This window comes from Arachis duranensis, chromosome 7 (genome assembly GCF_000817695.3).
Source record: "Arachis duranensis cultivar V14167 chromosome 7, aradu.V14167.gnm2.J7QH, whole genome shotgun sequence".
In the NCBI taxonomy this organism is placed as follows: domain Eukaryota; kingdom Viridiplantae; phylum Streptophyta; class Magnoliopsida; order Fabales; family Fabaceae; genus Arachis; species Arachis duranensis.
In genome coordinates, this window is record NC_029778.3 from 2,908,449 (window position 1) to 2,932,788 (window position 24,340).

General features: G+C 37.0%; 5 protein-coding genes across 10 annotated transcripts; 3 read left to right on the plus strand and 2 right to left on the minus strand.

Moving 5' to 3' along the window:
• The first annotated feature begins 3,419 nt into the window (after positions 1-3,419).
• On the plus strand, positions 3,420-7,346 carry LOC107496481 (uncharacterized). Its single transcript, XM_016117743.3, has 3 exons — positions 3,420-4,144; positions 4,673-4,801; positions 5,312-7,346. Exons 1-3 carry the CDS (start codon positions 3,752-3,754, stop codon positions 6,872-6,874), a joined length of 2,085 nt encoding a protein of 694 aa, XP_015973229.1. The 5' UTR covers positions 3,420-3,751; the 3' UTR covers positions 6,875-7,346.
• Positions 7,347-8,034: 688 nt separating this feature from the next.
• LOC107496500 (uncharacterized) lies at positions 8,035-10,342 on the plus strand. The gene is made up of 6 exons (XM_016117769.3): positions 8,035-8,254; positions 8,381-8,889; positions 9,002-9,261; positions 9,344-9,713; positions 9,788-9,850; positions 9,936-10,342. Exons 1-6 carry the CDS (start codon positions 8,035-8,037, stop codon positions 10,017-10,019), a joined length of 1,506 nt encoding a protein of 501 aa, XP_015973255.2. The 3' UTR covers positions 10,020-10,342.
• Positions 10,343-10,770: 428 nt separating this feature from the next.
• LOC107496387 (heat shock 70 kDa protein 16) lies at positions 10,771-15,634 on the minus strand. Of its 6 annotated transcripts, XM_052251913.1 has the most exons (10): positions 15,557-15,634; positions 15,365-15,411; positions 12,985-15,279; positions 12,714-12,812; positions 12,459-12,532; positions 11,996-12,171; positions 11,505-11,649; positions 11,306-11,434; positions 11,094-11,224; positions 10,771-10,986 (listed from the first exon to the last, which is right to left on the minus strand). In XM_052251913.1, the coding sequence occupies exons 6-10, from the start codon at positions 12,031-12,033 to the stop codon at positions 10,950-10,952; spliced, it is 480 nt and encodes a 159-aa protein (XP_052107873.1). In that variant the 5' UTR covers positions 12,034-12,171; positions 12,459-12,532; positions 12,714-12,812; positions 12,985-15,279; positions 15,365-15,411; positions 15,557-15,634; the 3' UTR covers positions 10,771-10,949. The 6 variants fall into 6 exon arrangements, with proteins under 6 accessions (XP_052107873.1, XP_052107876.1, XP_052107872.1 ...); XM_052251916.1 differs by lacking the exons at positions 12,985-15,279; positions 15,557-15,634 and having other exon boundaries at positions 15,365-15,383; XM_052251912.1 differs by lacking the exon at positions 15,557-15,634 and having other exon boundaries at positions 12,985-15,369.
• A 1,187-nt stretch (positions 15,635-16,821) lies between these two features.
• Positions 16,822-19,641, plus strand: LOC107496499 (serine/threonine-protein phosphatase 7 long form homolog). The gene is made up of 4 exons (XM_016117768.3): positions 16,822-16,957; positions 17,552-18,276; positions 18,381-18,462; positions 18,538-19,641. Exons 1-4 carry the CDS (start codon positions 16,895-16,897, stop codon positions 19,426-19,428), a joined length of 1,761 nt encoding a protein of 586 aa, XP_015973254.1. The 5' UTR covers positions 16,822-16,894; the 3' UTR covers positions 19,429-19,641.
• Positions 19,642-20,621: 980 nt separating this feature from the next.
• Positions 20,622-24,109, minus strand: LOC107496584 (uncharacterized). Its single transcript, XM_016117885.3, has 2 exons — positions 23,292-24,109; positions 20,622-20,820 (listed from the first exon to the last, which is right to left on the minus strand). Exons 1-2 carry the CDS (start codon positions 23,625-23,627, stop codon positions 20,794-20,796), a joined length of 363 nt encoding a protein of 120 aa, XP_015973371.1. The 5' UTR covers positions 23,628-24,109; the 3' UTR covers positions 20,622-20,793.
• Positions 24,110-24,340: the final 231 nt, after the last annotated feature.

The following is a 24,340-nucleotide window of genomic DNA, read 5'->3' on the forward strand; positions in this document are numbered from 1 at the left end:
GAACCCTTATACTTTATAGGTTCTAAAATATGATTTTTTTTTTCCCCAAAAAATAGGATATCTATTATAGTTTCTCAAGTATTTTTTAACCAAATAGATTAAAAATTAATTTTTTTATCAATTTAAATTTTATTTAAAAATTTATTATCGACCAATAAATTTTTACATACATAACAAAAATTTTGAACTTTTAATAATTATTTAGCCAAATGAGTGAATTAATAATTTGATTAATCTAACTTAATTATTAAAATCTATTATTAAATATAATAATTAAGTTTTTCACATATCTATCATTTGAATTTAGATCATCTAAAATAAAAAAATTAGTAAAATAATAAAATAAAAGATTAATTATTATTAATTTTGTAATTTCTATAAAATGTGCTCTTCACCGTCTTAATTTAAAAATAATTAATTTATCACTTTATCACTTTATCGATTTTGTTTGTTTAGAGGATCTTGATGCCTACTATTCATGTTATAAAGTTTTAAATTGTTTTATTTTTAAGGCAAAGTATTTTAAATTTTCAAGGCAAACTACTATGTTTTCTTTAACAAAAACAATATAGATGATGATATGATGTTGAGATTTTAACTTAATCCCATGTACAAATTTTTTAATTATCTTACTAGTATTCCATTTTTATTGGTTAAAATTATCGATTATCTACCTTATCATCTTAGAGTGCATGTAACCTCCTGAAGGGATTTAACACTGTTTATATTATAATTTTTTTCATATTAATTAATATATAAACAAATAAAATATATAATAAGTTGACCATCATAATGAATCTTTATCAAATTAAGATTAGTAGCCGTTAGCCAACTTTTCCATAGCTTAGGTCTTAGGATTATTATAAGGGTAACCAGATCTAAACCCGAGTTTAAAAGTGAAAAAACACCTAATAAATATAAAATTTGTTGCTTATTATATTACTTCATATGGTATGGTCCGAATAATTAAAATAAGTGATAATGTTATTAGAATGCCAAAACCATGTGATTGCAGTTCTTAAAAATTGGAGGACAAATTTTGGAGTTTATTCCACGTGGCAGATTCTGGTTAGGCCACGTGGAAGCTCCCTCGGATGCCTTTGTAGCTGGGATATTTAAAGTTTTAAACTGTGTAAGAAAACAAATAGGGAGGACATTCTTATGATGCCATGTGAGGCTGTGATTGTGAACACTGAACATAACCAGCGCGTGATCTTACGCGCTTTGGTAGTGGCGCGTGGTCCTATTTTGCTAATTATATAATTTCTTTTTAGAAAAATAAAAATATTCTGATTCGAGTTTATCAAGTATGGAGAAATGGATACTCTCTCTTTTTTTCTTGATACTTGAGCAAATTTTAGTTTAAATTATTAACCCATGATAACTTTTTAAAAAGTAAAATATATTTTTTAAATTAGGAATAATTTAATAATAATAAATGATAATTATATCTAATTTATTTGAGTTAAAAATTATTTTTATAAAATTATGGCTGAATTGGTAATAAATTTTTTAAATAGCTGTCAATAATATATTTAATGTAAATAAAAAATTTTAGAATAAAATTAAAATAAAATAAAACTTAAAAAAATACTTTACTTTTTTTTTTTTAAACTAAAGTTCATAGCCTCATGGGCAGTATGTTCCAAATTTCAATTTTGTAGGGAGATGAGAAATGGAAATGGAATGGAAGGAATATTGTTAATATTTGAGTATTGAATGAAATTTTCATATATTCAATTTTGTATAACACTTAATGCTACATCTTATTATCAAACTTAAAATGTTGGTTTAAGATTGTGCATCAAATTCTCTTTCAATGGTTTCTATTTTACTTTAGTTTTAGTGATTCCCGTAAATAAATTGTTTTAAATTTCAGATTTGGTAATAAATTATGATATTAGAAATTTAATAGTCAAACTACTAAATAATTTCATATTTTAAATCAAAGATTTTATCAATCATGTTATGTATATAATTACATGTATAATATATGTTAGAATATATAACATATATTAAAAATATATAAAATAACACGTATAAATATACACAAACTTATAATGTTTAATTTTTTTTATGTATGTGTAATTTTTTTAAGATATATAACAACAATAATAATATTTGTTGTAACATTAATACATGATTGATTTAAGCACTTTATCAGTCACTTTAGTTGACAAAGATCTTGACTTTAATTAATAATCATATAATATATGTTTATCTAATCTAATTAGAGCCAGGACATTGTTAGCTGTATAAGGAAATTTGCCAAATAATTTAGACAATAGAATATATATTTCAATTGTTTCCATTTTTAAGTTTATAGTAATATAAGGGGTAACAAATGCTTATGGTATGTTTTGTTTTATTTGAATTTTCTCTTTCATATAATAAGTGTTTCCCATTAATCATACAAATAAACTGCTGGCATTTTTTAATGGTTATCGCAAATTCTCAATGCCACTTTTGCTTAACTATTTATACACATTCAAATCTACAGTTATTAAAATTAATTATTAATATAAAATATACATTAAATATAAATTAAATAATATATATTTATACACAAATATATAATAATTAATTTTAATATATAAATAATATTTTTGATTTAGTATTTACTTATTAAGCCATGATTTTTGAGGTGATGACAATGGGGTAAAAATGGGGAAGGGAAGATAATGTGTTACTTCCTTTGTTTTTGGTCAAATAAAAAGAAAAAGAAGTCTCACCAAGACACCAATTCAATAATTGAGTTTGGTTTAAATTTTCATACAAACTTTGTACCCCAAAAACAGGACATTCAATTATTCTAGCAGTATAAAAAATAAACAGAGATCCATAGCGATTATTTATAAAACAAAATTAGTGTCTTGGAATTAAAATTTAGCTCCGAACCATTTTTTAAAAAATATATTTATTCATTTTAGTTCAACAACAGTAAATTAAACCACAATAATTGTCACTTAGCTAATAGTGAAAACACGTAGAATACGTTGGAAGATTCATAAAAAAATATAAAAAATTTCGAATGCCACAGCAAACAAACACTGCATTGATTTTTTTTTTTCTTTGGAAAGAGTAAATTGCATTTTGGAGCATCTATTTTATTTTATTTTATTTTTCTTGGGGTTCATGTTCATACTTGTGTAGTTTTAATTACATGCACTTACTATTTTTAATATCTCAATATTATATTTTTATTTTTAATTTAGTTTAGTTTCTTACACTGCAACAACTAACAAGAAACCCAAAATCCCAACGTCTCTCTGTCACAAACCAGTGAAAAACGACGTCGTATAAGTGTATAACTGGTCCACCGCCCCTGAGGAATACGTTGACCGTATAATAATACAGAATACGTAACAAATACGTACATACGAGTTCGTATGTCTGCATTTGTATCACGCTGTGTTCGTCGTTTTCTTTCATCATCAAAATCTCTGAAACTCTCACTCTCTCTCTCTAAACTTTCTCTCTCTACTGTACGTTCCTCGTGTTCTTCTCTTACAAGCCCTCACTTTTCACACACACTTCACGAACTTCATCACAATCACACACTCTCTTTTTCTATCTCTCTCTTTCATTTTCTCTCTCTATCTTTTAAGCATTTGTTTTATTGGTTCATTGTTCTCACGGTCAAAACTGAGCTCACTGTGTGTGTGTGTGAGAGAGAGCGAGAGAGAGAGAGTGAGTGAGTGAGTGTGTTGATGTGTACCTGAATGGCTCTCGCTTGTGTTCGCCGGAGACGATGAAGATTTCCGGCAAGTCACTTCACGCACCGCCGAACCCTACGCCGGACTCAGATCTCCAACCGCCGAAGTTGTTTCACCGGAAGAAGCCGAGGACGCCGGGGAAGAGGTTGAGGAAAATAGGAGCTCCGAACGGGAGGCGGAGCAGGCCGGAAACGCCGCTGCTGAAGTGGAAGATCCACGAGAGGAACGACGGCGGCGACGTTGGCGGAGTTGGAGACGATGATCCGGTCGAGGAGGACCAGAAGTCGGTCGTCGGAGCTGGCCGTAGAAGTTGCCGGAGGAAGAGTGAGACGGTGTCGGCTAGGAAGCTCGCTGCCGGACTGTGGCGGCTGCACCTGCCGGAGATGCCAATGGTGGTACGGAGGAGCGAGGATCGGTTGAGGCTTCAGGTAGAAAACAGTTCTTCGATTTGGATTTCGATTTTTTTCTGCTTCGTTTTTTCAATGTGTAGTCGCTTTGACGTGTTAGTTCTTCTTTCTGGTTTTGGAAACTTGATTTTATTTTTTATTTTTTTTCTCAGCTGAGAGTTACTGCTTCGTTTACTGTTTTCTAGAGTCCTTCATTGTGCAGTAAAATGTGTAGTATATTGTTGTTGTTCAATGCTATTATTGCTTGATTCTGGAGTAATGTTGACTTGTGTGAGATTCCGCTCTTTATCATCATTGTGCAGGATTCTAGCCTATAAAGTTTTTGTGTAGCTTACTCGTGAATACTGATGTAGTTTTACTCGGCACCTTTTCGTTTTGTTCTTTCTAATGATTGATTTTATATAAGTTGATTAGGTTTTCTTCTGTGTACATTGGCAACTGTGGATTCATTTCTTTGATTTATTGTTTGTATGTTACTGCATCGTAATTTTTGTCCATGTGGTTGGCATTGTTTTTGGTTCTTGGTCCTGATGTGCCACTCATCTGCAGCATGGAATCGGCCACGTAGGCCTCCCATTCCCCGGCCGTCCAAATGCCATGGCTCATGCTTCTGATCTGAAGAATCTATCCCAAAGTCCTCGTTCCATCTCTGGGCCAAAGAGCGGGCACTTCTGTGAGGTATGATTTTTGCTCCCCATTTTAATACGAACTATTAGAAGTGCTAGTAGCCTTTTGCAATTGAAGAATAGTGTGGGGAGCTTATGTACATGCATTGTGATCTTGTTACCTGGTTGTACTTGTGGTTAGTCATGCACATGCCTGTTTTAATCATACGTCTATGCTATGTGTGGAAGGAAGCAAATTCATTTTGGCTATAAATAGCAACAAACTATAAGCATCTCAACCTACAATACAATCATAGCAACACTGTAGTTCATGATTGTTGCATAGATCCGTCATCCATGCTGTGTACAATGTTAGAGGCTTTTTTAGAATGGCTTGGACAAAACACTTTTTACATTTTTCATTTACACTTACATGGTGAAAGTAGCTCTTAAAATATCAGGAACAGGAGGAATTTTTTTCCTTGCCGAGGGAAGGTTTTAAAAGCATATTGCTTTTACTTCTAAGAAGAGAGTAAGCAATTGAAGTGCTAATTGACTAATTCTAATCCTTCGTTTTCTTCAGCTTGAACCTTCTTTCCAGTTTTCCAACACTGAAATGGAGGGTGCAACAAAGTGGGATCCTTTATGTTTAAAAACATCTGATGAGGCACAACATATCTACAACCACATGAAATTTCTTGATCAAAAGGTAAGTGCTGTATCTGTGGTATCTGCCCTTGAAGCTGAATTAGAGCAAGCTCGCACACGAATTCAGGAGCTTGAGACTGAACGCCGCTCCTCCAAAAAGAAACTTGAGCATTTCTTGAAGAAAGTCAGTGAGGAAAGGGCCCAATGGCGAAGCAGAGAGCATGAGAAAATCCGTGCATACATTGATGACATTAAAGCCGAGTTGAGTCGTGAAAGGAAAAGTCGGCAAAGGTTTGAAATTGTCAATTCAAAGCTGGTTAATGAGTTAGCAGATGTCAAACTAGCAGCAAAGCGTTACATGCAGGAATATGAGAAGGAGAAGAAGGAAAGAAAATTGATTGAGGAAGTGTGTGATGAGCTTGCCAAGGAAATTGGAGATGACAAGGCTGAGGTTGAAGCGTTAAAGAGGGAGTCTATGAAACTTAGAGAAGAGGTCGAAGAGGAGAGAAAGATGTTACAGATGGCTGAAGTATGGCGTGAAGAACGTGTTCAAATGAAACTGATAGATGCAAAAGTTGCACTTGAAGATAAGTATTCACAGATGAATATACTTGTAGCTGAATTGGAAGCACTTCTTAAGTCAAAAGGTGTGAGCATAACTCCAAAGGAGATGAAAGAGGCACAGTCACTGCAACAGGCTGCAGCTGCAATGAACATTCAAGACATCAAAGGATTCTCGTATGAGCCACCCAATTCAGAAGATATTTTTGCCATCTTTGAGGATATGAATTTCGGTGAACCCAATGAGAGGGAGATTGAGCCTTGTGTTTCTCACAGCCCCGGTAGTCATGCCTCGAAGATCCATAGAGTGAGTCCTGAAGCCAAAGTACTCAGTAAGAACAACATTCAGAGACATTCAGATGTATTCATGGATGATAATGGTGATATGGATGAAGATGAAAGTGGATGGGAGACTGTGAGTCATGTTGAAGATCAAGGCTCAAGTTATTCGCCAGAAGGGAGTGTCCAGTCTTTCAAGAAGAATCATCGACAGAGTAATGTCTCGGGGAGGAGTGTGCTCGAATGGGAAGAAAATGCAGGCCAGGAGACACCAATCACTGAAATCAGTGAAGTGTGCTCTATACCCGCTAAGCAATCAAAGAAGGTATCATCTATAGCAAGGCTTTGGAAGTCGGGCCCAACCAACGGCGATAATTACAAAATAATCTCTTTGGAGGGAATTCATGGAAGGCTTTCAAATGGAAGGTTATCTAATGTGGGAATCATGTCCCCAGATCATGGTTCAGGTAAAGGAGGTTTAAGCCCCCAAGACATTCTATACCAGTTGAGTCCTCCTGATTCGGGAAATCTGCATCGAGGCATGAAAGGATGCATTCCGCGCACTGGACAGAAGCATAGCTTGAAAACCAAACTTTTGGAAGCTAGGATGGAAAGCCAGAAGGTTCAGTTGCGCCATGTTCTTAAACAGAAGATTTAGGTGCAACCAAGGCACAGGTTGGCATGAAGAAATCCGCCAGGTACAAATATGGAAAAACTGCTCAGAAGATGATGAGGGGCCTTTGATGCCTTTGATCAATTGCACAAGTTACGCTTCAGACTTATAGTTCATGTCTCAGTTCTTCGTTACATCATTCTTACTAAGCATTGAGCAGAAAATGTATCTCAAAAGAAGATGGAATAATCGTCTTTGGAAAATAGCTTTGTAATATGTAGGATCTTGAGGGAGATTATGAGAAGCATGTATCTTTTGTTGTATCAATTTTAGTCAAGGGAAGAAAATTACAGATGATAAAATATAGATGTTGGCAATATCTTTTTTTATTTTTTATTTTCCGGATTTTGATTTTCTATTGTTGCAGATGTCGCTTAGGAGTTGTTGTAGATTGTACTATTGTAGTAAGAGATAATAATAAAGATAATTTCTGGACTCGGTAAAGTAAAAGAGAACTTCATAGTTCATACTTCATACTTGAATGCTGGGACCATTTCCTCGTTCCATTTGTTAATGTTCATTCTGATAGCTGAGTGTCGTTATAACATCTGTGTTACAACTTACAAGTAGCGAAAGTGAAGTTACTAGAAGCATATGAATTTTTCATAGTTTAAAGTAATTTGAGAGTTTAATTTCGATATATTACAAGTATTACATGTGCATCTAATTATTCATTATAATTTATAAATGGTCATATAAAACGGATGTGAGTGACTAACTAACGATTGTATAGAATTATACTATTAAAATTAAACATATTAAAATTTAAAAAATATTATTACAAACTAAAATCAGCTCTTAAAATAAATTATTGTATATTTATATATAAATATATATTATTTGAAATTGTTTATTGTTAGCAAATAATAATTAAAAAAAATAAAAACAAGTGAGAAACAAGGGAAGGGGAAGGTGTAGCTTTCCGGAAAATCCTCGCCGTCTCTTCTAGTGTCTAGAATGGCACTGAAAAATCATGTCTTTGGATCAATAACCCGCCAAAATTATCACAATTTTTCTCAGCTACTACACTGCAATTTCAATTCCCTCCATTTTCCCCAAATTCAAAAACCCTCTAAACCCTAATATCCAATCCTCTTTCTTTCTCAATCACTCTCTCGTTCTCCCTCAATATCTCTCTGCAACTCATGGAAGCTCCATCCTTCTCTCTGGGCCTCGATTTCACTTTCGATTCCCAGCCACCTGAAACTGAACCTGAACCAGAACCACAGTCTCCAATCCATCCTCCTCCAATCAACGATGGCAACGATTTGAATCAAGAGGAAGTACCCGATTCCGACCCGGATGCCGCACCCGAAGACATCGAAGAGTTCTCCTCACAAGACAATGACCACGATCGCCTTCGAGGTTATAAATTGCACTTCTCAACTGAAAAAAAAGGCTAATATTGAAGTTCAACACATAAAATACATCATTTCAGTTAATTACAAGTTTTCAATTCTAAATTTTGTATATTTTTTTTGGTGGCAATAGTAAATGCACATTCATCAACAAGGAGCCATCCAGTGTGTAGCAGCTCCAAGGTCTCATTGAGTGGTTCTGGATTTTTGACTCCTCATTCGTCATCTAGGGTTACAAAACGGAAGGAACCTTGTCCTGATGATGTTCCGGTTTCTGCTAAAATGGAAACTGGTTATCGTGGGTTGATGTTTCCCAAATTAACAACTAGTCCTCTCCGAAGGTTTAAGTTGCTCTCTGATTCTGATTCCGATTCTGATTCGGATGTAGAGGAAATTGTGGCGAGTAAAGAAAACAAGAATGCAGCTGCTCCTGTTCAGCAAAGTACAACGAAATCGAAGTGTAGTGTGGACCAAGATCATGACCTGTGGAAGGATTTTTCTCCTGTAAAGAAATTTTCGATTCCCACACCTGCGTTTGATGAGTTTTGTGAGGAGTACTATCAGTCTGTGAAGAACAAGGGAGTAGCAAATTCGGGGATTGATGTGGCTGGAAGTTGCTCCAAGAGGTCTCTTGGGGTTAATGTGAGTGACAGTTTCTAACCTCTTAATTCAGAAAATTTCCTTTTAACACCATTCATCTATAATTTTCTCGAATGGGAATAAGTAGAATTACTAACATCGATTCGTAGTATAGACAGCAAAAAACAAGGAATCTGAGAGCTCAGGGATTCATGTGGCTGGAAGTTGCGGAACAGGGCATACGGGAGTTAATTCTAGCTGCCAAGGTGATCAGCAGCATTGGGAGTCTGAAGGGCCTCTTCCTCCTGCTCACCGGTACTTTTTCCATGCTGATCCAAGGATTCAGCAATTGGTCCGCAGCAGACTCAGTAATTTTTCTCCGCTAGGCATCAACAAAGTGAATCAACAAGCTAATGCGTCAAATATCGATTACATGTAATACTTTTTATGCTTGCTGATGGCTAAAGAAGAAACACTTTGCCAGTTATGTTGAATTGTTTGTAATTTTCGGTTTCAGGGGACAATTTGGCAATGGGGGAGCTTCTGCCCAGAAAGGTCCTGTTAAGAGCTCGACAAGGGGGAATAACAGATCAAGAAATTTTTCTGCTGAGGAAAACTTAGGTGCTTCCGAAGGCTGGGTGGATCCTAGAGCCAGAGGTGTTTCGCAGTTCAGCAATGGAGAATCTTCTAGAAAGAAAGCAACAAAGAGGAATGGCTCTAAGAAGAACCAGACAAACAAATCAAGTTCTTCGAATGTTTCGCATACTACTACAAACTGGGTGGAACCCAAGAGTCGCACCAGTATACCAAAGGATGCGGGCAAACGGCGTGTTCAAGCAAGTGGTCAATCCGTTGGTCATTGGTTTACATCACCTGAAGGAAGAAAGGTATGTGTGCTTGTAGTAGTTCAAACATGTTTAAGAACATTTCAGAATCTGATTCTCGTATCTTGGAACCGCAGGTTTATGTCAACAAAAGTGGACAGGAGCTAACAGGCCAAGCTGCATATAGACAGTATCGGAGGGTACATCTGCTTACATACTATTTTCACATTGAATAGTCATTTTGGATGTTTTATGGCTTTGAAATAATGCTTTTGAATCTTGCAGGAGAGTGGTGCAGGATCCAGGAAGTCAAAAAAGAAAACTAGTGTCAAAAGGGAAAATTCCAAGAAGAGAAACCGAAACAATTGATAGCGGAATATGTTTCTTCCCAACATGGTTCACATCCTGTATATTACTTTGTAGATCCAATTAGCATTACCCAATTATAGGTTTGGTTGTGTTAAATTTTCTATAAGCTTCTCGTGTCATGTTTTCAAATGGTGGCAAGAGAACTAGCAATCTAGAATGCAGCATCACCCTTCATTCTTGTGTTGCTTCTGAAGTTTCAATGCAAAATAATCATCACAAGTGATCAATGTGTTGAGCTGATATCAATTGCTCCCATGAAATGAAGTCAACTTGAGATATTGTTTCAAGTGGTCCAAATTGATGCTTTGGTTCCTTTTCCGTTCGATTCATTGTTTATGTTAATGTTAGATTTGCATTTTTTTTTATCTCCATTTGGAAAGAAATTAATACCCTGTGAGCTAGTTGATTTTCCAACATTTTCTTCTTCGGGAATGTTTGTCTGGACTTGAAATGTAATACAAGATAAAAGATTAAAAAATAAAAATAAAAAACTAGGTTCAAGTGAATGATCATTGAGTAACTGATACCTTCCATTCCCAATAAATAGATAATCAAAGGTTTAGGGTTGGTTCAACTTTATATCAAGTAGTAAGAGGTGAAGCTACCAAATTAACATGATTATATGTATGGACAAATCTTATACGAAAATTGGGAAGACCTTAATATACGTTTCTATAAGAACCAGCAAGTACACAGTGCATAAAGTATATGCCAAAAAAGGTGGATGAAGGCTCGGGAAATAAAACGAAAAACAAATAAATGATTGGGCATTTTTCTTACTATTAACTTCATTTTAACAATTTTTTCAAAAATACAAAGATTTGCATCCTTCACATGTTACCTATGTCTATCTGAAATAATCTACATTTATGAGAATTGTTCATGGAGATTAGAAGTGTTTTGCTTGTTGTCACTCTTGTCAAATGGAACTTAAGTACCTTTGGATCCCAATATCCGCTGACACACTCTGAAAACAACAAAGCCATAACATTCAACTCTTTAGATAAAATCAAGGGATAACAAATAAAAAAAGTGTACACTTCTGCAAAGGAAAATGGATAGGGAAGATCATACAATTGCAACTCCTCTGCCTTGCTCTTTATATCACTTGACCAAAATACTGGATCAGAGGTCTTAGGCAAGGTATCTTGTTGCTGCATCTGTTCTCTTAGCCACTGTTCTGCTTTATTGCACTCATTGATGATCTGAAACAAGAAAGTAGTAATCACTTGAAACTTGATGTTAAAGGAAGAACCCCAATACTTCTGCAACTATTGTTATTGTACCTGTTCTTTATGATCAGGTGGAAGAGAATCTGCAGACATGCAGTACTCAACAATGTAACTTGACAAATCTCTTGTAGCTTCCACTCTGGCTGCTTCATCTTTGTGCCAATTCTCAACTGGATTAGCAAGCTACATGAAGATGAAGAATGTTAACAAGTATGGAGTGAGAAACATGGAGGTCCTGGAAGCGAAAAATAACCTGTCTTAGATCTTCCAGTATAGCAGAATAAGCACGTATGGTTTCATCGTCACCGTCACCGTAAAGCGACTCTTCACTCTGTTGCAGGCTTCTAGATATGCCATCCCTCCTCCTTGGTTGCAAAGCTCCGATATGTGTTGAAAAGCTATTCAACAAACAGAGATAAATTTGTGCCAATCAACAAAGAAAGCGAGCGCCTTTGTCCTAAAAATTTGTGGCTGTATAAACAAAGTACATGAATCACAGAAAAACCCACTTGCATCTTCTCAGAACAAACAATACAGACACTAAAACAATGGAGACAGAGACAGTTGTGTTTCTTTCCATGTCCTAACTATTCCTAATTTTAGCGGATAGAAAATTAGGCAAATTTTTTCCCAAGACGGATATTTTGCCTTTGTCTCTTTCTCCAAACATGTTTGTCTTTCAATGTGTTTGTATTTCTGTCCTAGCACAGCTACCAAACAGGACCTAAGATATAAGACACTTACCTTAGTCCTCGTTTCATAGATGTATGACTCCAAGGCATTCCTCTTGTCTTTAGTTAGCTCCATTCTAGTGTCCTGCTGCGCCAATCGGATTTATTTTTCTTCAGCTTCTGATATCTCGGCCTTGTACTCACTAGTACATGAAACTTGTTAGCGTTATCTTTTCCCGCACCACCAGCCTGTAAAAAAGCATGATAGTAACATTTTCATTCACTCAAATCACCAACATGAATCATATCTGCAATCAAAACAATCTCCACAATATAAAAATGTACAGATCCAATGTCATAGATCATGAAAACAAATTTCAACAGACATTTTACAAAATTCAATGGCAGAAATGATTGGATAATCGATTTTAGCTATAAAAATTTTATCTTCAAGGTAAGATTGCAAGCAATATCTAACAACTAATATCTTCGGTGAGAAAGAGAGAGAGAGAGAGAGATATGGAGAGGAATAATACTTCATGTCTATGCTCTGAGTTTCTGCAATGATCGGCTGTCCAAGAAATGTGTTCAACATCCATTGCTTCGGAATCTGAACGATGATTAGTTTTTAGCTGTTGTAACTGAATTATCCACATGACTCTCGATCAAGTAAAGACATTAAATTACTTTTAAAAAAGAAAAAGAAAGGAACAAAGGTTAATATGCATGGCAATCTCTCAGAAAATTAATAGTGTGAAGTAGGGAGGTAAACAATGAGTGTTCTTACTTACTCTAGCTGATTTGATACTGACGATTCCATGCAAGTTGAGTTGAACTCTAACTTTAACTCGTGCCATACTAATATGAAGGGATCCATGGAAAGGACCAATCTGAAATTAGACATTACTATATAAGAATCGCTCAGTACCAAACAGAAAAGCTAAGAAGATCATGTCATAAGGATATACTTGATGCTATTCATGGAAACATGCACGCGCACGCGCACACACAAATAGCAAAAAAACACTTTCAAATCAAAAGAGGGTTGTAGAGAAGACATACTGTGAATCTGCTAATTTTAGGAGATATCCCAGGCTGTATGTCATGGTAAATTTTAGAAGGTTAGATTTAACAGTATTTGTATAATTATTTGGAGTGTTTAAGAATGTTCTAGATGGTTCCGGAATGTTCTAGAAGGTCATAAAGTATTCTAGAAGAGTGTGGATGTATATAGGAGTATAAAGAGTAGTATGAAAAAATCTAGAAGTATTTAGAAAATTGTGGTATGATGGATATTTGTAATGAAGGTTCTAGATGATTAATTTAGACCGTTGATTAGATTTAATCCTAACCATCCATTGAAGAGGTAGATGGCTATAAATAGGAGGTGAGAGTTAGTGTGAGTTGTGTGTAAATCATTTGTAACAAACACTTGAGCAATAAAGTGTTCTTCCACCAAAGTTTCCTTTCTCTTGTGTTCTTAGCTTTCTTGCTAAGTATTTGAGGGTTAGGCTGACTTGGTCTTAGCTCAAGAGGTTGAGTAAGTTCGAGTGCCGGCACGGTAGCGTTGGAGAGTGTCCAAGGCCGTGACAATTTGGTATCAGAGAAGGTTCGAGGGGGAGAACACGTGGCTTGTGGGTATGACTTCTAGTATCACCATGGAGCATGTTGAGTTTCAAAGAAGAGGAATGCTATTCCTTCTCAATGGGGAGGCAAGAAGATCCGTTCTTCAAGTGAGCCTAGAGGTAAGGACTCTAACTTCTTAGAAGAGAGTTTCTGTGTTGGAAAATGTTCTATCCTCTATGGATGAGTGTTTTTAAAGGATAGAACATGATAAGGAGACCCTCGAGGCTCACGTGTTAGGAGAACTAGATGTTTTTAAAGAAAGCATGCTCCAGATCGAAGAGAAGCTTGAGAATTCCTTAAAGCTATTTGAGGAAGTTCGAGTTTGGTTCGATGAGGCAAATTTTCGACCAACCATTATAAGGGAGACGACAAAGATTGATCTCCCCAAACCAAAGGAGTTCAAGGGCGTAAGGGACGCTGACGAGGTGGAGAACTTTCTATGGCAAATGAAGAGGTATTTCGAAAGCCAAGGGGTGGTCGAAGAAACAATAAAGATACGCACTGCAGCTCTCTACCTTTCTGATAACTTTGTGGTGGAGAAGAAAGTGCGTAGATATGGAAAAGGAAACTTGCAACATAGCCACATAGGAAGATTTCAAAAGAGAGTTGAGAAGACAATTCTTCTCTGAAAATGTGGTTTATGAAGCAAGGAAGAAGTTGAGGGAATTGAAGTGTGAGAGTAGTGAACTCCTTTACGTAGTTGCTAATCGTACTCTTGTGGGAAGATCAATCTTTGTCGTCTCCCTTATAATGGTTGGTCGAGAATTTGCCTCCTCGAACCAAACTCGAACTTTCTCAAATAGCTTTAAGGAATTCTCAAGCTTCTCTTCGATTTGGAGCATGTTTTCTTTAAAAGCATCTAGTTCTCCTAACACGTGAGCCTCGATGGTCTCCTTATCATGTTCTATCCTTTGAAAACACTCATCCATAGAGATAGAACATTCTCCAACACAGAAACTCTCTCTTCTAAGAAGTTAGAGTCCTTACCTCTAGGCTCACTTGAAGAACGGATCTTCTTGTCTCCCCATTGAGAAGGAATAGCATTCCTTCCTCTTTGAAACTCAACATGTTCCATGGTGATACTAGAAGTCATACCCACAAGCCACGTGTGCTCCCTCTCGAACCTTCTCTGATGCCAAATTGTCACGGCCTTGGACACACTCCAATGCTACCATGCCGGCACTCGAACTTACTCAATCTCTTGAGCTATGACTAAGTCAGCCTAACCCTCAAATACTTAGCAAGAAAGCTAAGAACACAAGAGAAAGGAAGCGTTGGTGGAAGAACACTTTATTGCTCAAGTGTTTGTTACAAATGATTTACACACAACTCACACTAACTCTCACCTCTTATTTATAGCCATCCACCTCCTCAATGGATGGTTAAGATTAAATCTAATCAACGTTCTAGATTAATCATCTAGAACCTTCATTACAAATATCCATCATACCACAATTTTCTAAATACTTCTAGATTTTTTCATACTACTCTTTGTACTCCTATATACATCCACACTCTTTTAGAATACTCTATGACTTTCCAGAGTCTTCTAGAACCTTCTAGAGTATGCCGGGACCTTCTAGGACATTCTAGAACGTTCCGGAATCATCTAAAATATTCTCAAACACTCCAGAAAATTATACAAATACTGTTAAATCTAACCTTCTAAAATTTACCGTGACAGGTAGTTCACTCGGATTAGCATAGAATGCTTCCAAACGTAGCAAGTTACTGAAACAAAATGTAAGGGTTTTAACACTTGGAATAGGTTGGCCTTTAGGGAAAATCACATCCTTTGGTTCTGCAGAAATTGGACCTTCCTCAGATGAAATTCCGATTGAAAAAAGGCATAGAATCCTGGACCTGAAACAAGCATGAAAATTTTACATTCATTTAATTTCATAGAGAATGATACAAGATATCAAGCAATAATAACCAAAAAAAAAAGTCCAAATTAGACAGAAAATAAAGCTAGGTAACCACTTGAAGTCAGCTCATTTGTTATTACCACTGTATTGTTTGCAACATTAGTGTATTCCTTGAAACGCAAAGCAGGACTCAGCATTGCACACTGAAGAGCACAACCTCGAGCTACACACTCGTTAGCATTCAGCGTTCGGCCGGGTTCTCTTTTGAACAGAGAAGTTAATAATCTAGTTATAGCTGGAATCCTCGAACCAGAGCCAACTAGCTCAACAGAATGAATCTTTTCTACACTCAAGCCTGCATCAGCTAATGCTTTGTTGCAAGGAACACAAATTCTCTCCAATAGTCCTGATGCCAAATTCCCGAATTCTTCCATCTTGATAAGCCCCTTAACATCCTTTTCATCCATCAAGCACTCAATGTTCAGAGGAGCCTCTGAATTTGCACTCAAAACCTTCAATTTCTCACATGGTGACCGCAGCCTGATACAAGCCCTGGCATTAGAATATACATCAATGCTGTATTGTTCCCTAAATTTCACTGCAAAATAACTAAACAGAGCCTCGTCGAAGTCTCGGCCACCTAAGCTCCAGTCGAAAACATGCTAAAGCATCTTCATTTTCCCATCCTGAAATGCTGCAATGGAGACCTGGGTATCACAATGACCAACATCAACAAATGCAACATAAATTGGGCTGCAATGGAAAAATCCGTATTGTAAATTCCATAACCAATACCAGTTGCAGTACAATCATGAATCAATCTCAAAGGCTTCAACCCAACAATTGGTGCTACATTTAGATAGGCCCGTCTCTGCAAGTCAGAGAAGTATGAAGGAACCCCTATAACACAACCCTAAACAGAGATCCCCAAATTTTTCAGCTATAATCTTGAAGTGAGCAAAAAGCATTGCTAATATCTGAAGCAGTGTAAATCTATGATTCTCCTTCAAGTATTTCAAGTGAATCATAACACCAACATCCGGGCCTTCAGAAGTTTCAACAGCAATCCTTTTGAACATCAGGGTCCGAAAATTTCCTCCCTATCAATCTATTCACTTGAGACACTCTGGATTTGGGGTGCATCATAGCAGAAGCAGCACCCCCTAACACGCACCCTGCGTGTTGAGCATCCGTCGCCACGTGGACAACATGCACCCTGCGTGTTGAGCATCCGTCGCCACGTGGCAACACGCACCCTGCGTGTTCCCAACGGCACAACGAGCTGGTGCCTTGCCTTTAAAGGAGAGGAGGGCAGGGAGCTTAAACATAGTGGAGCTCATTCTCCATATGCAGTGGTGAGAGTGAGAGTGAGAGTGAGAGTGAGAGCGAGGGTGAGTAGCGTGGAGGAAGAGGCTCTGGTCTGGTTGAAGAAGATAAGTGTTAGTGACTAGTGAGAGGAAGGAGTGTGTTTAGCAATTATGGTTCGTGATTATGCTAATCCAGCAGAACATGTTACTAATTATTTGAGACAGCCTAATGTGGTAAGTTTAAAATCTTTGTTAATTTAATCTTTACTATTTAGAATGTATTATATTTAGTGTGGTTAGTTGAGTTGATGTTATTATTAGTAGTAAGTTAAATAATTTTCTGTGATAATATTAACAATTTTAATAATCTTAATTACTATCGTTTGCATATTATTATTAGTAGTAAGTTAAATAATTTTCTGTGATATTATTATTAGAAATAAGTTAAATAATTTTAATTACTTCCGTTATGATATTTTTATATTTTTTTATATTAAAAATTATTTTTCTTCAACTCAGTAAGTAACATAATTTATAATGTAATTGTTAAAATTAATAAATAATATAAATGAAAATGATTTTTTGGTCTTTTTGTAATTTTGTGTTACTTTCTTTTATGTTATAATATTTATATTTTGTACTAGTTGTTAGTTATTAATATTAATAAATATAGAAAATAAAAAATGTAATTTTTAGAGTTTTATATAATTATTTTGAATTTCTGTCTTAATTTTTTGTAATTTTATTGTAATTTATATTATATTTTATGAAAATAATTGAGTTTAAATTTTGGATGACTATGAAATTGTTTTTTATTTTTTGTACCAGGCTAACAGGAATCTGCTGCCCCGTAAGCTTGATCCGCCAGAATTGTGGCACCCGGCGGTTGATCAGGCTTTACGAACAACGGGATTCTACCATGTATCGAGAGTGGGACAGATCAGAGGGCATTCCGCCTTACTATCTGCTCTTGTAGAAAGATGGAGGCCGGAGACTCATACTTTCGTATTGCCAGTCGGCGAGGTTACAGTAACCCAGGAGGACGTGTTACACATATTTGGCCTACCGATTGAGGGAGAGGTTGTGACTGGTTGGACCGATAGTAGTCAGGACTTCTTGGTCAACCACAGCATGGCGATTTTTGGCAGCGAACCCGTTGTGAGTAGTTCATCTAAAAGTTACATAAAGCTAGCCTGGGTTCGCCATATCAGAGATACACAGCCTCTAGATACTTCGGAGTCTGTTCAACGATACGTTAGGTGTCATATCTTCTGTCTGCTAGGAACCACCCTTTTCGCGGATAAGTCAACAACATATGCCCACGCGAAGTACCTACCACTGCTTCAAAACTTTGAGCATATCAGCACTTACAGTTGGGGGTCAGCAACTCTCGCACATCTTTATAGGTCACTGTGTCGTGCATCGCGGTATGATTGCAAAGAGATGGATGGTCCGCTTGATTTGTTGTTCGTTTGGGCGTGGGAACGAATGCCCTTTCTTGCCCCCATTCCAAGACAGCAGCTTGCACTCGCTGATATACCGGTTGCACGCAGGTAACACCGTATAGTACATAATTTATTGGAGTTTGACTTGTATTTTATTTATATTTTACTGACAAAATGTAATTTAAACTCTGTTATGACGTTGTGTATTGCAGGTGGAGTCATCATCCACGAACCAGGGCGTGGATATCGAAGAGCGTGGCGTCTATAAGGCATGACATAGACTTCAAGGAAGATGTCAGTATCGGTATTAATTTACAAGAATAATTTACGAAATTAATAATCTTACTTAGCCCATGCAACATTTTGCAGTTTGTCTGGCGGCCATACCTCGGCATCATCATCCCGGCCGAACTACATCACCACCTTGATGTGTGTGACACGGTAGGGCCATTGATTTCATTCGAATGTGTCGAATGGCATCCTGTGGACCGAGTGGTTCGTCAGTACGGGTATGCACAGTCTCCCCCTCTGCCGGCACAGGCCATCCCTCTTGACCATCATTGTTACACTCTTCGGGGAGTACAGTGCCATGATTGGAGCACCATACTCAATGAATGGATTCAACAGTGGGGGAACCGCCGCAACAGTCGGTTGCGAGATAGGAATCTGCAACCAATCGTTGACTTTATCCCGTCTGCCGAGTACCGTAGTTGGTACGGTGGATTATTCTGGATGTACCTGAGGTTGTCGAAGTTGATTCAGCAGCCACCCTATTATCCACCCCAGCAGCCATCCCATTTTCCACCCCAACAGCCACCCCAGCAGCCATATGCAGTGTTTCAGTCATTTCCTTATCATCGCCCGCTTCTACCTCAACCATCACAGCAGTCGCCGCAGCCACCCCATTATCCACCCCAACAGCCACCCCATTTTCCACCCCAGCAGCCATATGCAGTGTTTCAGCCATTTCCTTATCATCGCCCGCTTCTACCTCAGCCATCACAGCAGTTGCCGCAGTCACACCGAGCATCAGTGGACAGATCGGCTCGTCAGAGCCATCGTACCCCCACACCCGATAGTCGAGCGAGTGGTTCCATCGATCCGCATGTTGGGATCAATACAGGACGTATGAATGTAATAGCAGCAGCTCCAAGCGGTCTGGACTTGAATGCGCCGACACAGCAGGAGGTTGTTGCTGAGTATATCCCTGGTCCTTCCGCTCCAGCAAAAGCAGGTGGGTCAGGTCCAGTCGAGGGATAGACAGTTGGTCATCAGTACAACCTACGGACAGATGTCCGTCCATTGAACAGGTTTATTTCGTCAAGTGTTAACAAGATAGTAAACAAAACGATAAGATTTTTTAAGAAAAAGCCGTGAGTTGATTAGTCGAACTTAGTCTATTTACAGTTTGTTTTAGTTGCACTCATCTTCAATTTAGTCGAACTTAGTCTATTTAATCTTTGTATTAGTTGTATGCGGCTTCAGTCGACTCAAACTAAATATCATTTAATCTCTAACTAAATATCATTTAATCTCTGTATTAGTTGCAATCATCTTTAGTTGATTCAAACGTAGTATTATTTAATCTTTGTATTAGTTGTAATTAACATTCAATAAGCAAACTTAGAAATACATAAACTTGAAAATACATTAACTTAAAAATACATAAACTTGAAAATTCAGAATCCAACCACAACGAACAATTGACCTCTATAACTGAAAATAATCTCTGTGAACCACCATTGTCACCAACCCCACTAGGTCCAACATGTTGCAGATATCTACTACGACTATAACCATACCTGTGGATCACGAATTTCCCATGAATCCATTTCTTTTAAATAGCGAGTCGACTTGGGACGACCTTTTGACGTTCGTCTCAAGGCAGGATTCGCAACCATCATCAGTCACAGGTAATTAGGCCATGTCTCCGTGTCGCCCAATAGGACAAACTCAATTCTGTAAACCTTACGAATCTCCGATATCTCGTACACATCACCCACATACACCTGCCAATCGAGGTGCTGGTTAGCGCAGCACGCAATAACATGGCGACATGGAAGTCGCTCCACCTGAAAACGCCCCCAGTTGCATCTCTATCCCGCAAGATCAACTACTAACACTCATCTGCTTGGAATTTTGCGCACCTAAAACACTTCGTTTCTTCTATCAAACCGATGCACAACTATGTTTTCTGCACACTGCATATTTGCCTTTATCCGCTGAGTGGCAAACTCAGAGTAAGTAAATCCAGGGCGCTTGCACTGATAAGCCTTGTAACGACCCAACTTCCAATACGTTATGATCGTACCAAAAGTAAGGCATTACTAACCTGTTCTCCTTATTAACTATTTAATATTGAGTCTTTAGTTCGATATCGCATTTCAAATTTTAAGAAAATACAAAAAAAATTTGTTTTCATTAATTAAAATCATATATCAAAGATCACCAAGTAATAATAATCACATAATTATTAATAATAATAAATAGTATACAAAAGAATTCAAATGAAACTCAGATACAACTCCTATCCCTCTGTATAAAATAAAATTTTAATCAACAAAGGCGAAAGAACTTTATGAAAACAACTTAACTCATAAATAAGTCTAATAATCGTCCGCGGCTTCAAACTGAGTCTCCGGACCTGTGTAACTGAAAGAGTGAAAAATTTATAGGGTGAGAACAAACCACACGTTCTCAGTAGGGAATGGAAATGCCGTAAAAGTGATGAAATAAAATGCAAATAATTAACTTTACTCAAAAAAACTATTTTTTATCGAATTCCTGAAAATACTTTTAGTTTTACTTTAGATGATTAATTAGTTTTCTTTAAGTTTCTAAACTCAAAACAAGCTTTAATCACAAAATTAGTCATATTAACCATCTCTCAGCCACAAAATCATTTCTCAACCACAACATTTCACCTCAATACATCCGTCAACTAATAGCACAAGTAAGAGATCCAAACCAACACACAAACAAGTCAAACAACACAATCACAGAGAAGTAATACAAGCAAACACAACCAAATGCAAATGCACAAACAATATGATGCATGTCTGTCCTAAGCAGGCCATGAGCTCACGTGTCGATTTACACCCTGCAGCCCGACATTACCTAGGAACAAGTCCCAAATATGGTTTCCCTTTGTGTCCTTAGTACATATGTGTCGGTGGTAAGAATACCACTCCTTTGTGACTACCGGCAGTCAGCGCAAAGCTCGACCCCATAATATACGCACAAGGGGAAACAATGATCCTAAATTCGTGGGGTTTCCCTGAGATCAACACACAAACAAAACAGAGATCCTCAATTCGTGGGTTTTCCCGAGATCAATACACAACAAAACAGAGATCTTCAGTTCGTGGGTTTCCCCGAGATCAACATACAATAAAACAGAGATGCTTAGTTTGTGGGTTTCCCCGAGATAAATACACAACAAAACAGAGATCCTCAGTTCGTGGGTTATCCCGAATCAACAAAACAAACGACGATCCTCATTTCGTGGATTTCCCCAAGATCAAAGATTATCAACGGTTCATGAGTTATTCCCGTAATCAATTATTATCAATTCGTGGGTTTTTCCTATATTAACCATTACTTAAAACCAAATCCTCTTTCCATTCTTTAAACTTCCCTTAACTTTCTTAGACATTGTTTCCCAAAAACCTCAACCACCAAATCATTTCATAATCTCTACCCTTGAAATTTTGAATCAAATATGTTTCAAGCACTTTGGTCTACCCTTAATACTTTTAAAAGGATACTCACTTTTTAATTTCATAAACAATTCTTTTTCTTAAATAAATTAAAATCGAAACATAATTCTTTTCTATATAAATCGAATTCAAAATAGTATAATTCTTTTCTTAATAAATTGAACTCAAAATATGATAAATAAAACCCAAAACAAAATCTGTTCTTTTCAATAAATTCAAAGTCACACAGTATAGTTTCCCAAATCCAAGTTTTTATAAATTAACATTTCAAACAAAACCTCGAATTTTATAAAATTTCGGCAACACCTCCCCTAAAACTCGGACTTAACCACCTTTACGGGTTCCCTCTTTCTCAACAATTCACCAGCCATTTTCTCAACAATTATCACAACAGATTCTCAATCAATCAGAAATTTAACAATTCGCAATGATTAATAATTCAATCATAATCCGCAATTCCCACATAATCCACCAATCCAACTTCAATTTGATCAATTCATAAATTATTTTAACCAAAGGATTAACAGTTTTTCAGTTTCCAAATACCCAAAACACATTATCACCTAACTTTACCAAAATCTTAGCAATATTGACAGCAAAACACACAAAGTATGTATTATTCACAAAATCCCACTTCTCTTACAACCAACTACTATATTCACCCAAAAATTCAGCTCCATATAGTTTCCAATTACCACAAGTTATCCTTATACTTTTTAGAGTTACGGTTATTATCTTTAAATTCAGATTTCATAAAAAGGTCAATTTAATAATCAAACTTTAATCTTTTAACAGTTCTCAAACTTAATTCTAATTAATCATAAATCAACATTAACAACTACCAAAACCAATTCTAACCAGTCACAAGTCAATTTCACAGCCATTCTGATACATCAGATAACTAAAAACAACAACAAACTTATTCTCAATAATCAGAATACAGCCATAACTCAACCAATTCAACATAATCTCATAAAATCAGAATTTTCAACAATTCCATCAAAATCAGAAAACCACTATCGGTCACAGCCTCAAACCAAAATTGATCTCAACAGTTAATCACTCACAACAACAAAACCAGTCATAATCACAGCCATAACCCAAAGTCAATTCATCAATTATCAAAACAACAGTTCTTCAATAATTAACTCATCATATTTCAATTTAATAAACAATATCAAATTAATCACCATTCATAGCCACAATTCAACCAATTTAATAAATAACACAAAATTAATCGTGATTTCATCACATTCAATTATATTCAAAATCACCCACAATCTCAATTTCTTCAATTTTCATCAATTAATCAAACAAGACATTTATAAAATTATTCGCAGTTAGTAACTAAACTTCAATGGCATTCATAATTTAAAGCGATTAATTTTAAAATAAATCTCCTACCTCAGTATCGAAATTGCAGAGTTTAAACGCGACAACCCAGTATTCCGAATCCACCACCAGCAGCGGCAGGTTTGGCATCTCCGATCGACGGCAGCGGTCCTCTGTCAGATTCCAGAAACCAGAAGCAGAGGCGGAACGGCGTCTTCTTCCCTTGATTCTCACGACGCTACTCTTCTCTGTACACACAGTAGCAGCGGCTTCCTCTGCTGGCAGCTCGGACGGTGGACTCCACCCACGGCGACGGCGATGTTCTCCTCCACAAACCCTGGCAACAGCGGCGATGGAAAGGCAGCGCTGCTTCCTCTTCTTAGCACACAGCGGTAAGGTTCCCTTCATTGATGGCTTGGACGGCGGCAACAACGCACGGCGACGACGACGGCCACGACGACGTTCACGGCACGACCGCGCCGGGAACGGTCCCCCTCCCTCTCCCGTCGCGTTCTGTCTCTTCTCTCTGCGATAAGCCCACACATCACGACGATGACGGCGGCGCTCCTCGCGACTCTATGGACGGCGATGGGCTTGAACGGTGGCGCAGGTAGGATACAGCGGCGGTGGCTCAGCAGCGACTTCGCGGGCTTCCTCTCTCTTCGCGAACGGCGGTAACAACAACGTGGAGCTTCGACGGTGAGGCGTGGCGGCGGCAGCTCTTCCCTCCAGTTCAACGACGACGCGACGGCAGCTCAATCCCTACCGGCGATGCGCCTCCCTCTCTCGGTCTCATTCTCTCTGTTTCCCGGTTCGTGTATGCTGCTGGGTTTGGGGAAGGGGTTTCGGTGGCTTGGTTAAGGGTTCGAGGGTTAGGTTTTTCAATTTGGGAATTAAGGTTTGTGAGATTGATTTGGGGATTAAGGTTAAAAATTAAGAATTTTATAAAAAAAAATAGATATTAATAAATATTTTGATAAAATTAGATGATAGAATGATTTTAAAATTAAATATATTTTATTAAAAATATTATTTATTAATATATTGTTAAATTTAATTAATTATTTTTAATTTAAATTATTAAATAAATATATTAATCATATTTTATAAAATATAATTTA

Coding starts and splice junctions, on each gene's coding strand:
- LOC107496584 (XM_016117885.3), bottom strand. CDS start 23,627: ATGAAGGGAACCTTACCGCTGTGTGCTAAGAAGAGGAAGCAGCGCTGC. Junction 20,821..23,291: donor TCTGCAATTTCGATACTGAG/GTAGGAGATTTA, acceptor TCACTCTTTCAG/TTACACAGGTCCGGAGACTC.
- LOC107496500 (XM_016117769.3), top strand. CDS start 8,035: ATGGAAGCTCCATCCTTCTCTCTGGGCCTCGATTTCACTTTCGATTCC. Junction 8,890..9,001: donor AGAGGTCTCTTGGGGTTAAT/GTGAGTGACAGT, acceptor TTCGTAGTATAG/ACAGCAAAAAACAAGGAATC. Junction 9,851..9,935: donor CATATAGACAGTATCGGAGG/GTACATCTGCTT, acceptor TGAATCTTGCAG/GAGAGTGGTGCAGGATCCAG.
- LOC107496499 (XM_016117768.3), top strand. CDS start 16,895: ATGGTTCGTGATTATGCTAATCCAGCAGAACATGTTACTAATTATTTG. Junction 18,277..18,380: donor GATATACCGGTTGCACGCAG/GTAACACCGTAT, acceptor TGTGTATTGCAG/GTGGAGTCATCATCCACGAA. Junction 18,463..18,537: donor ACATAGACTTCAAGGAAGAT/GTCAGTATCGGT, acceptor AACATTTTGCAG/TTTGTCTGGCGGCCATACCT.
- LOC107496387 (XM_052251913.1), bottom strand. CDS start 12,033: ATGCCTTGGAGTCATACATCTATGAAACGAGGACTAAG. Junction 11,435..11,504: donor TACTGGAAGATCTAAGACAG/GTTATTTTTCGC, acceptor ATCTTCATGTAG/CTTGCTAATCCAGTTGAGAA. Junction 10,987..11,093: donor AAGGCAGAGGAGTTGCAATT/GTATGATCTTCC, acceptor TGTTGTTTTCAG/AGTGTGTCAGCGGATATTGG.
- LOC107496481 (XM_016117743.3), top strand. CDS start 3,752: ATGAAGATTTCCGGCAAGTCACTTCACGCACCGCCGAACCCTACGCCG. Junction 4,145..4,672: donor AGGATCGGTTGAGGCTTCAG/GTAGAAAACAGT, acceptor ACTCATCTGCAG/CATGGAATCGGCCACGTAGG. Junction 4,802..5,311: donor AGAGCGGGCACTTCTGTGAG/GTATGATTTTTG, acceptor CGTTTTCTTCAG/CTTGAACCTTCTTTCCAGTT.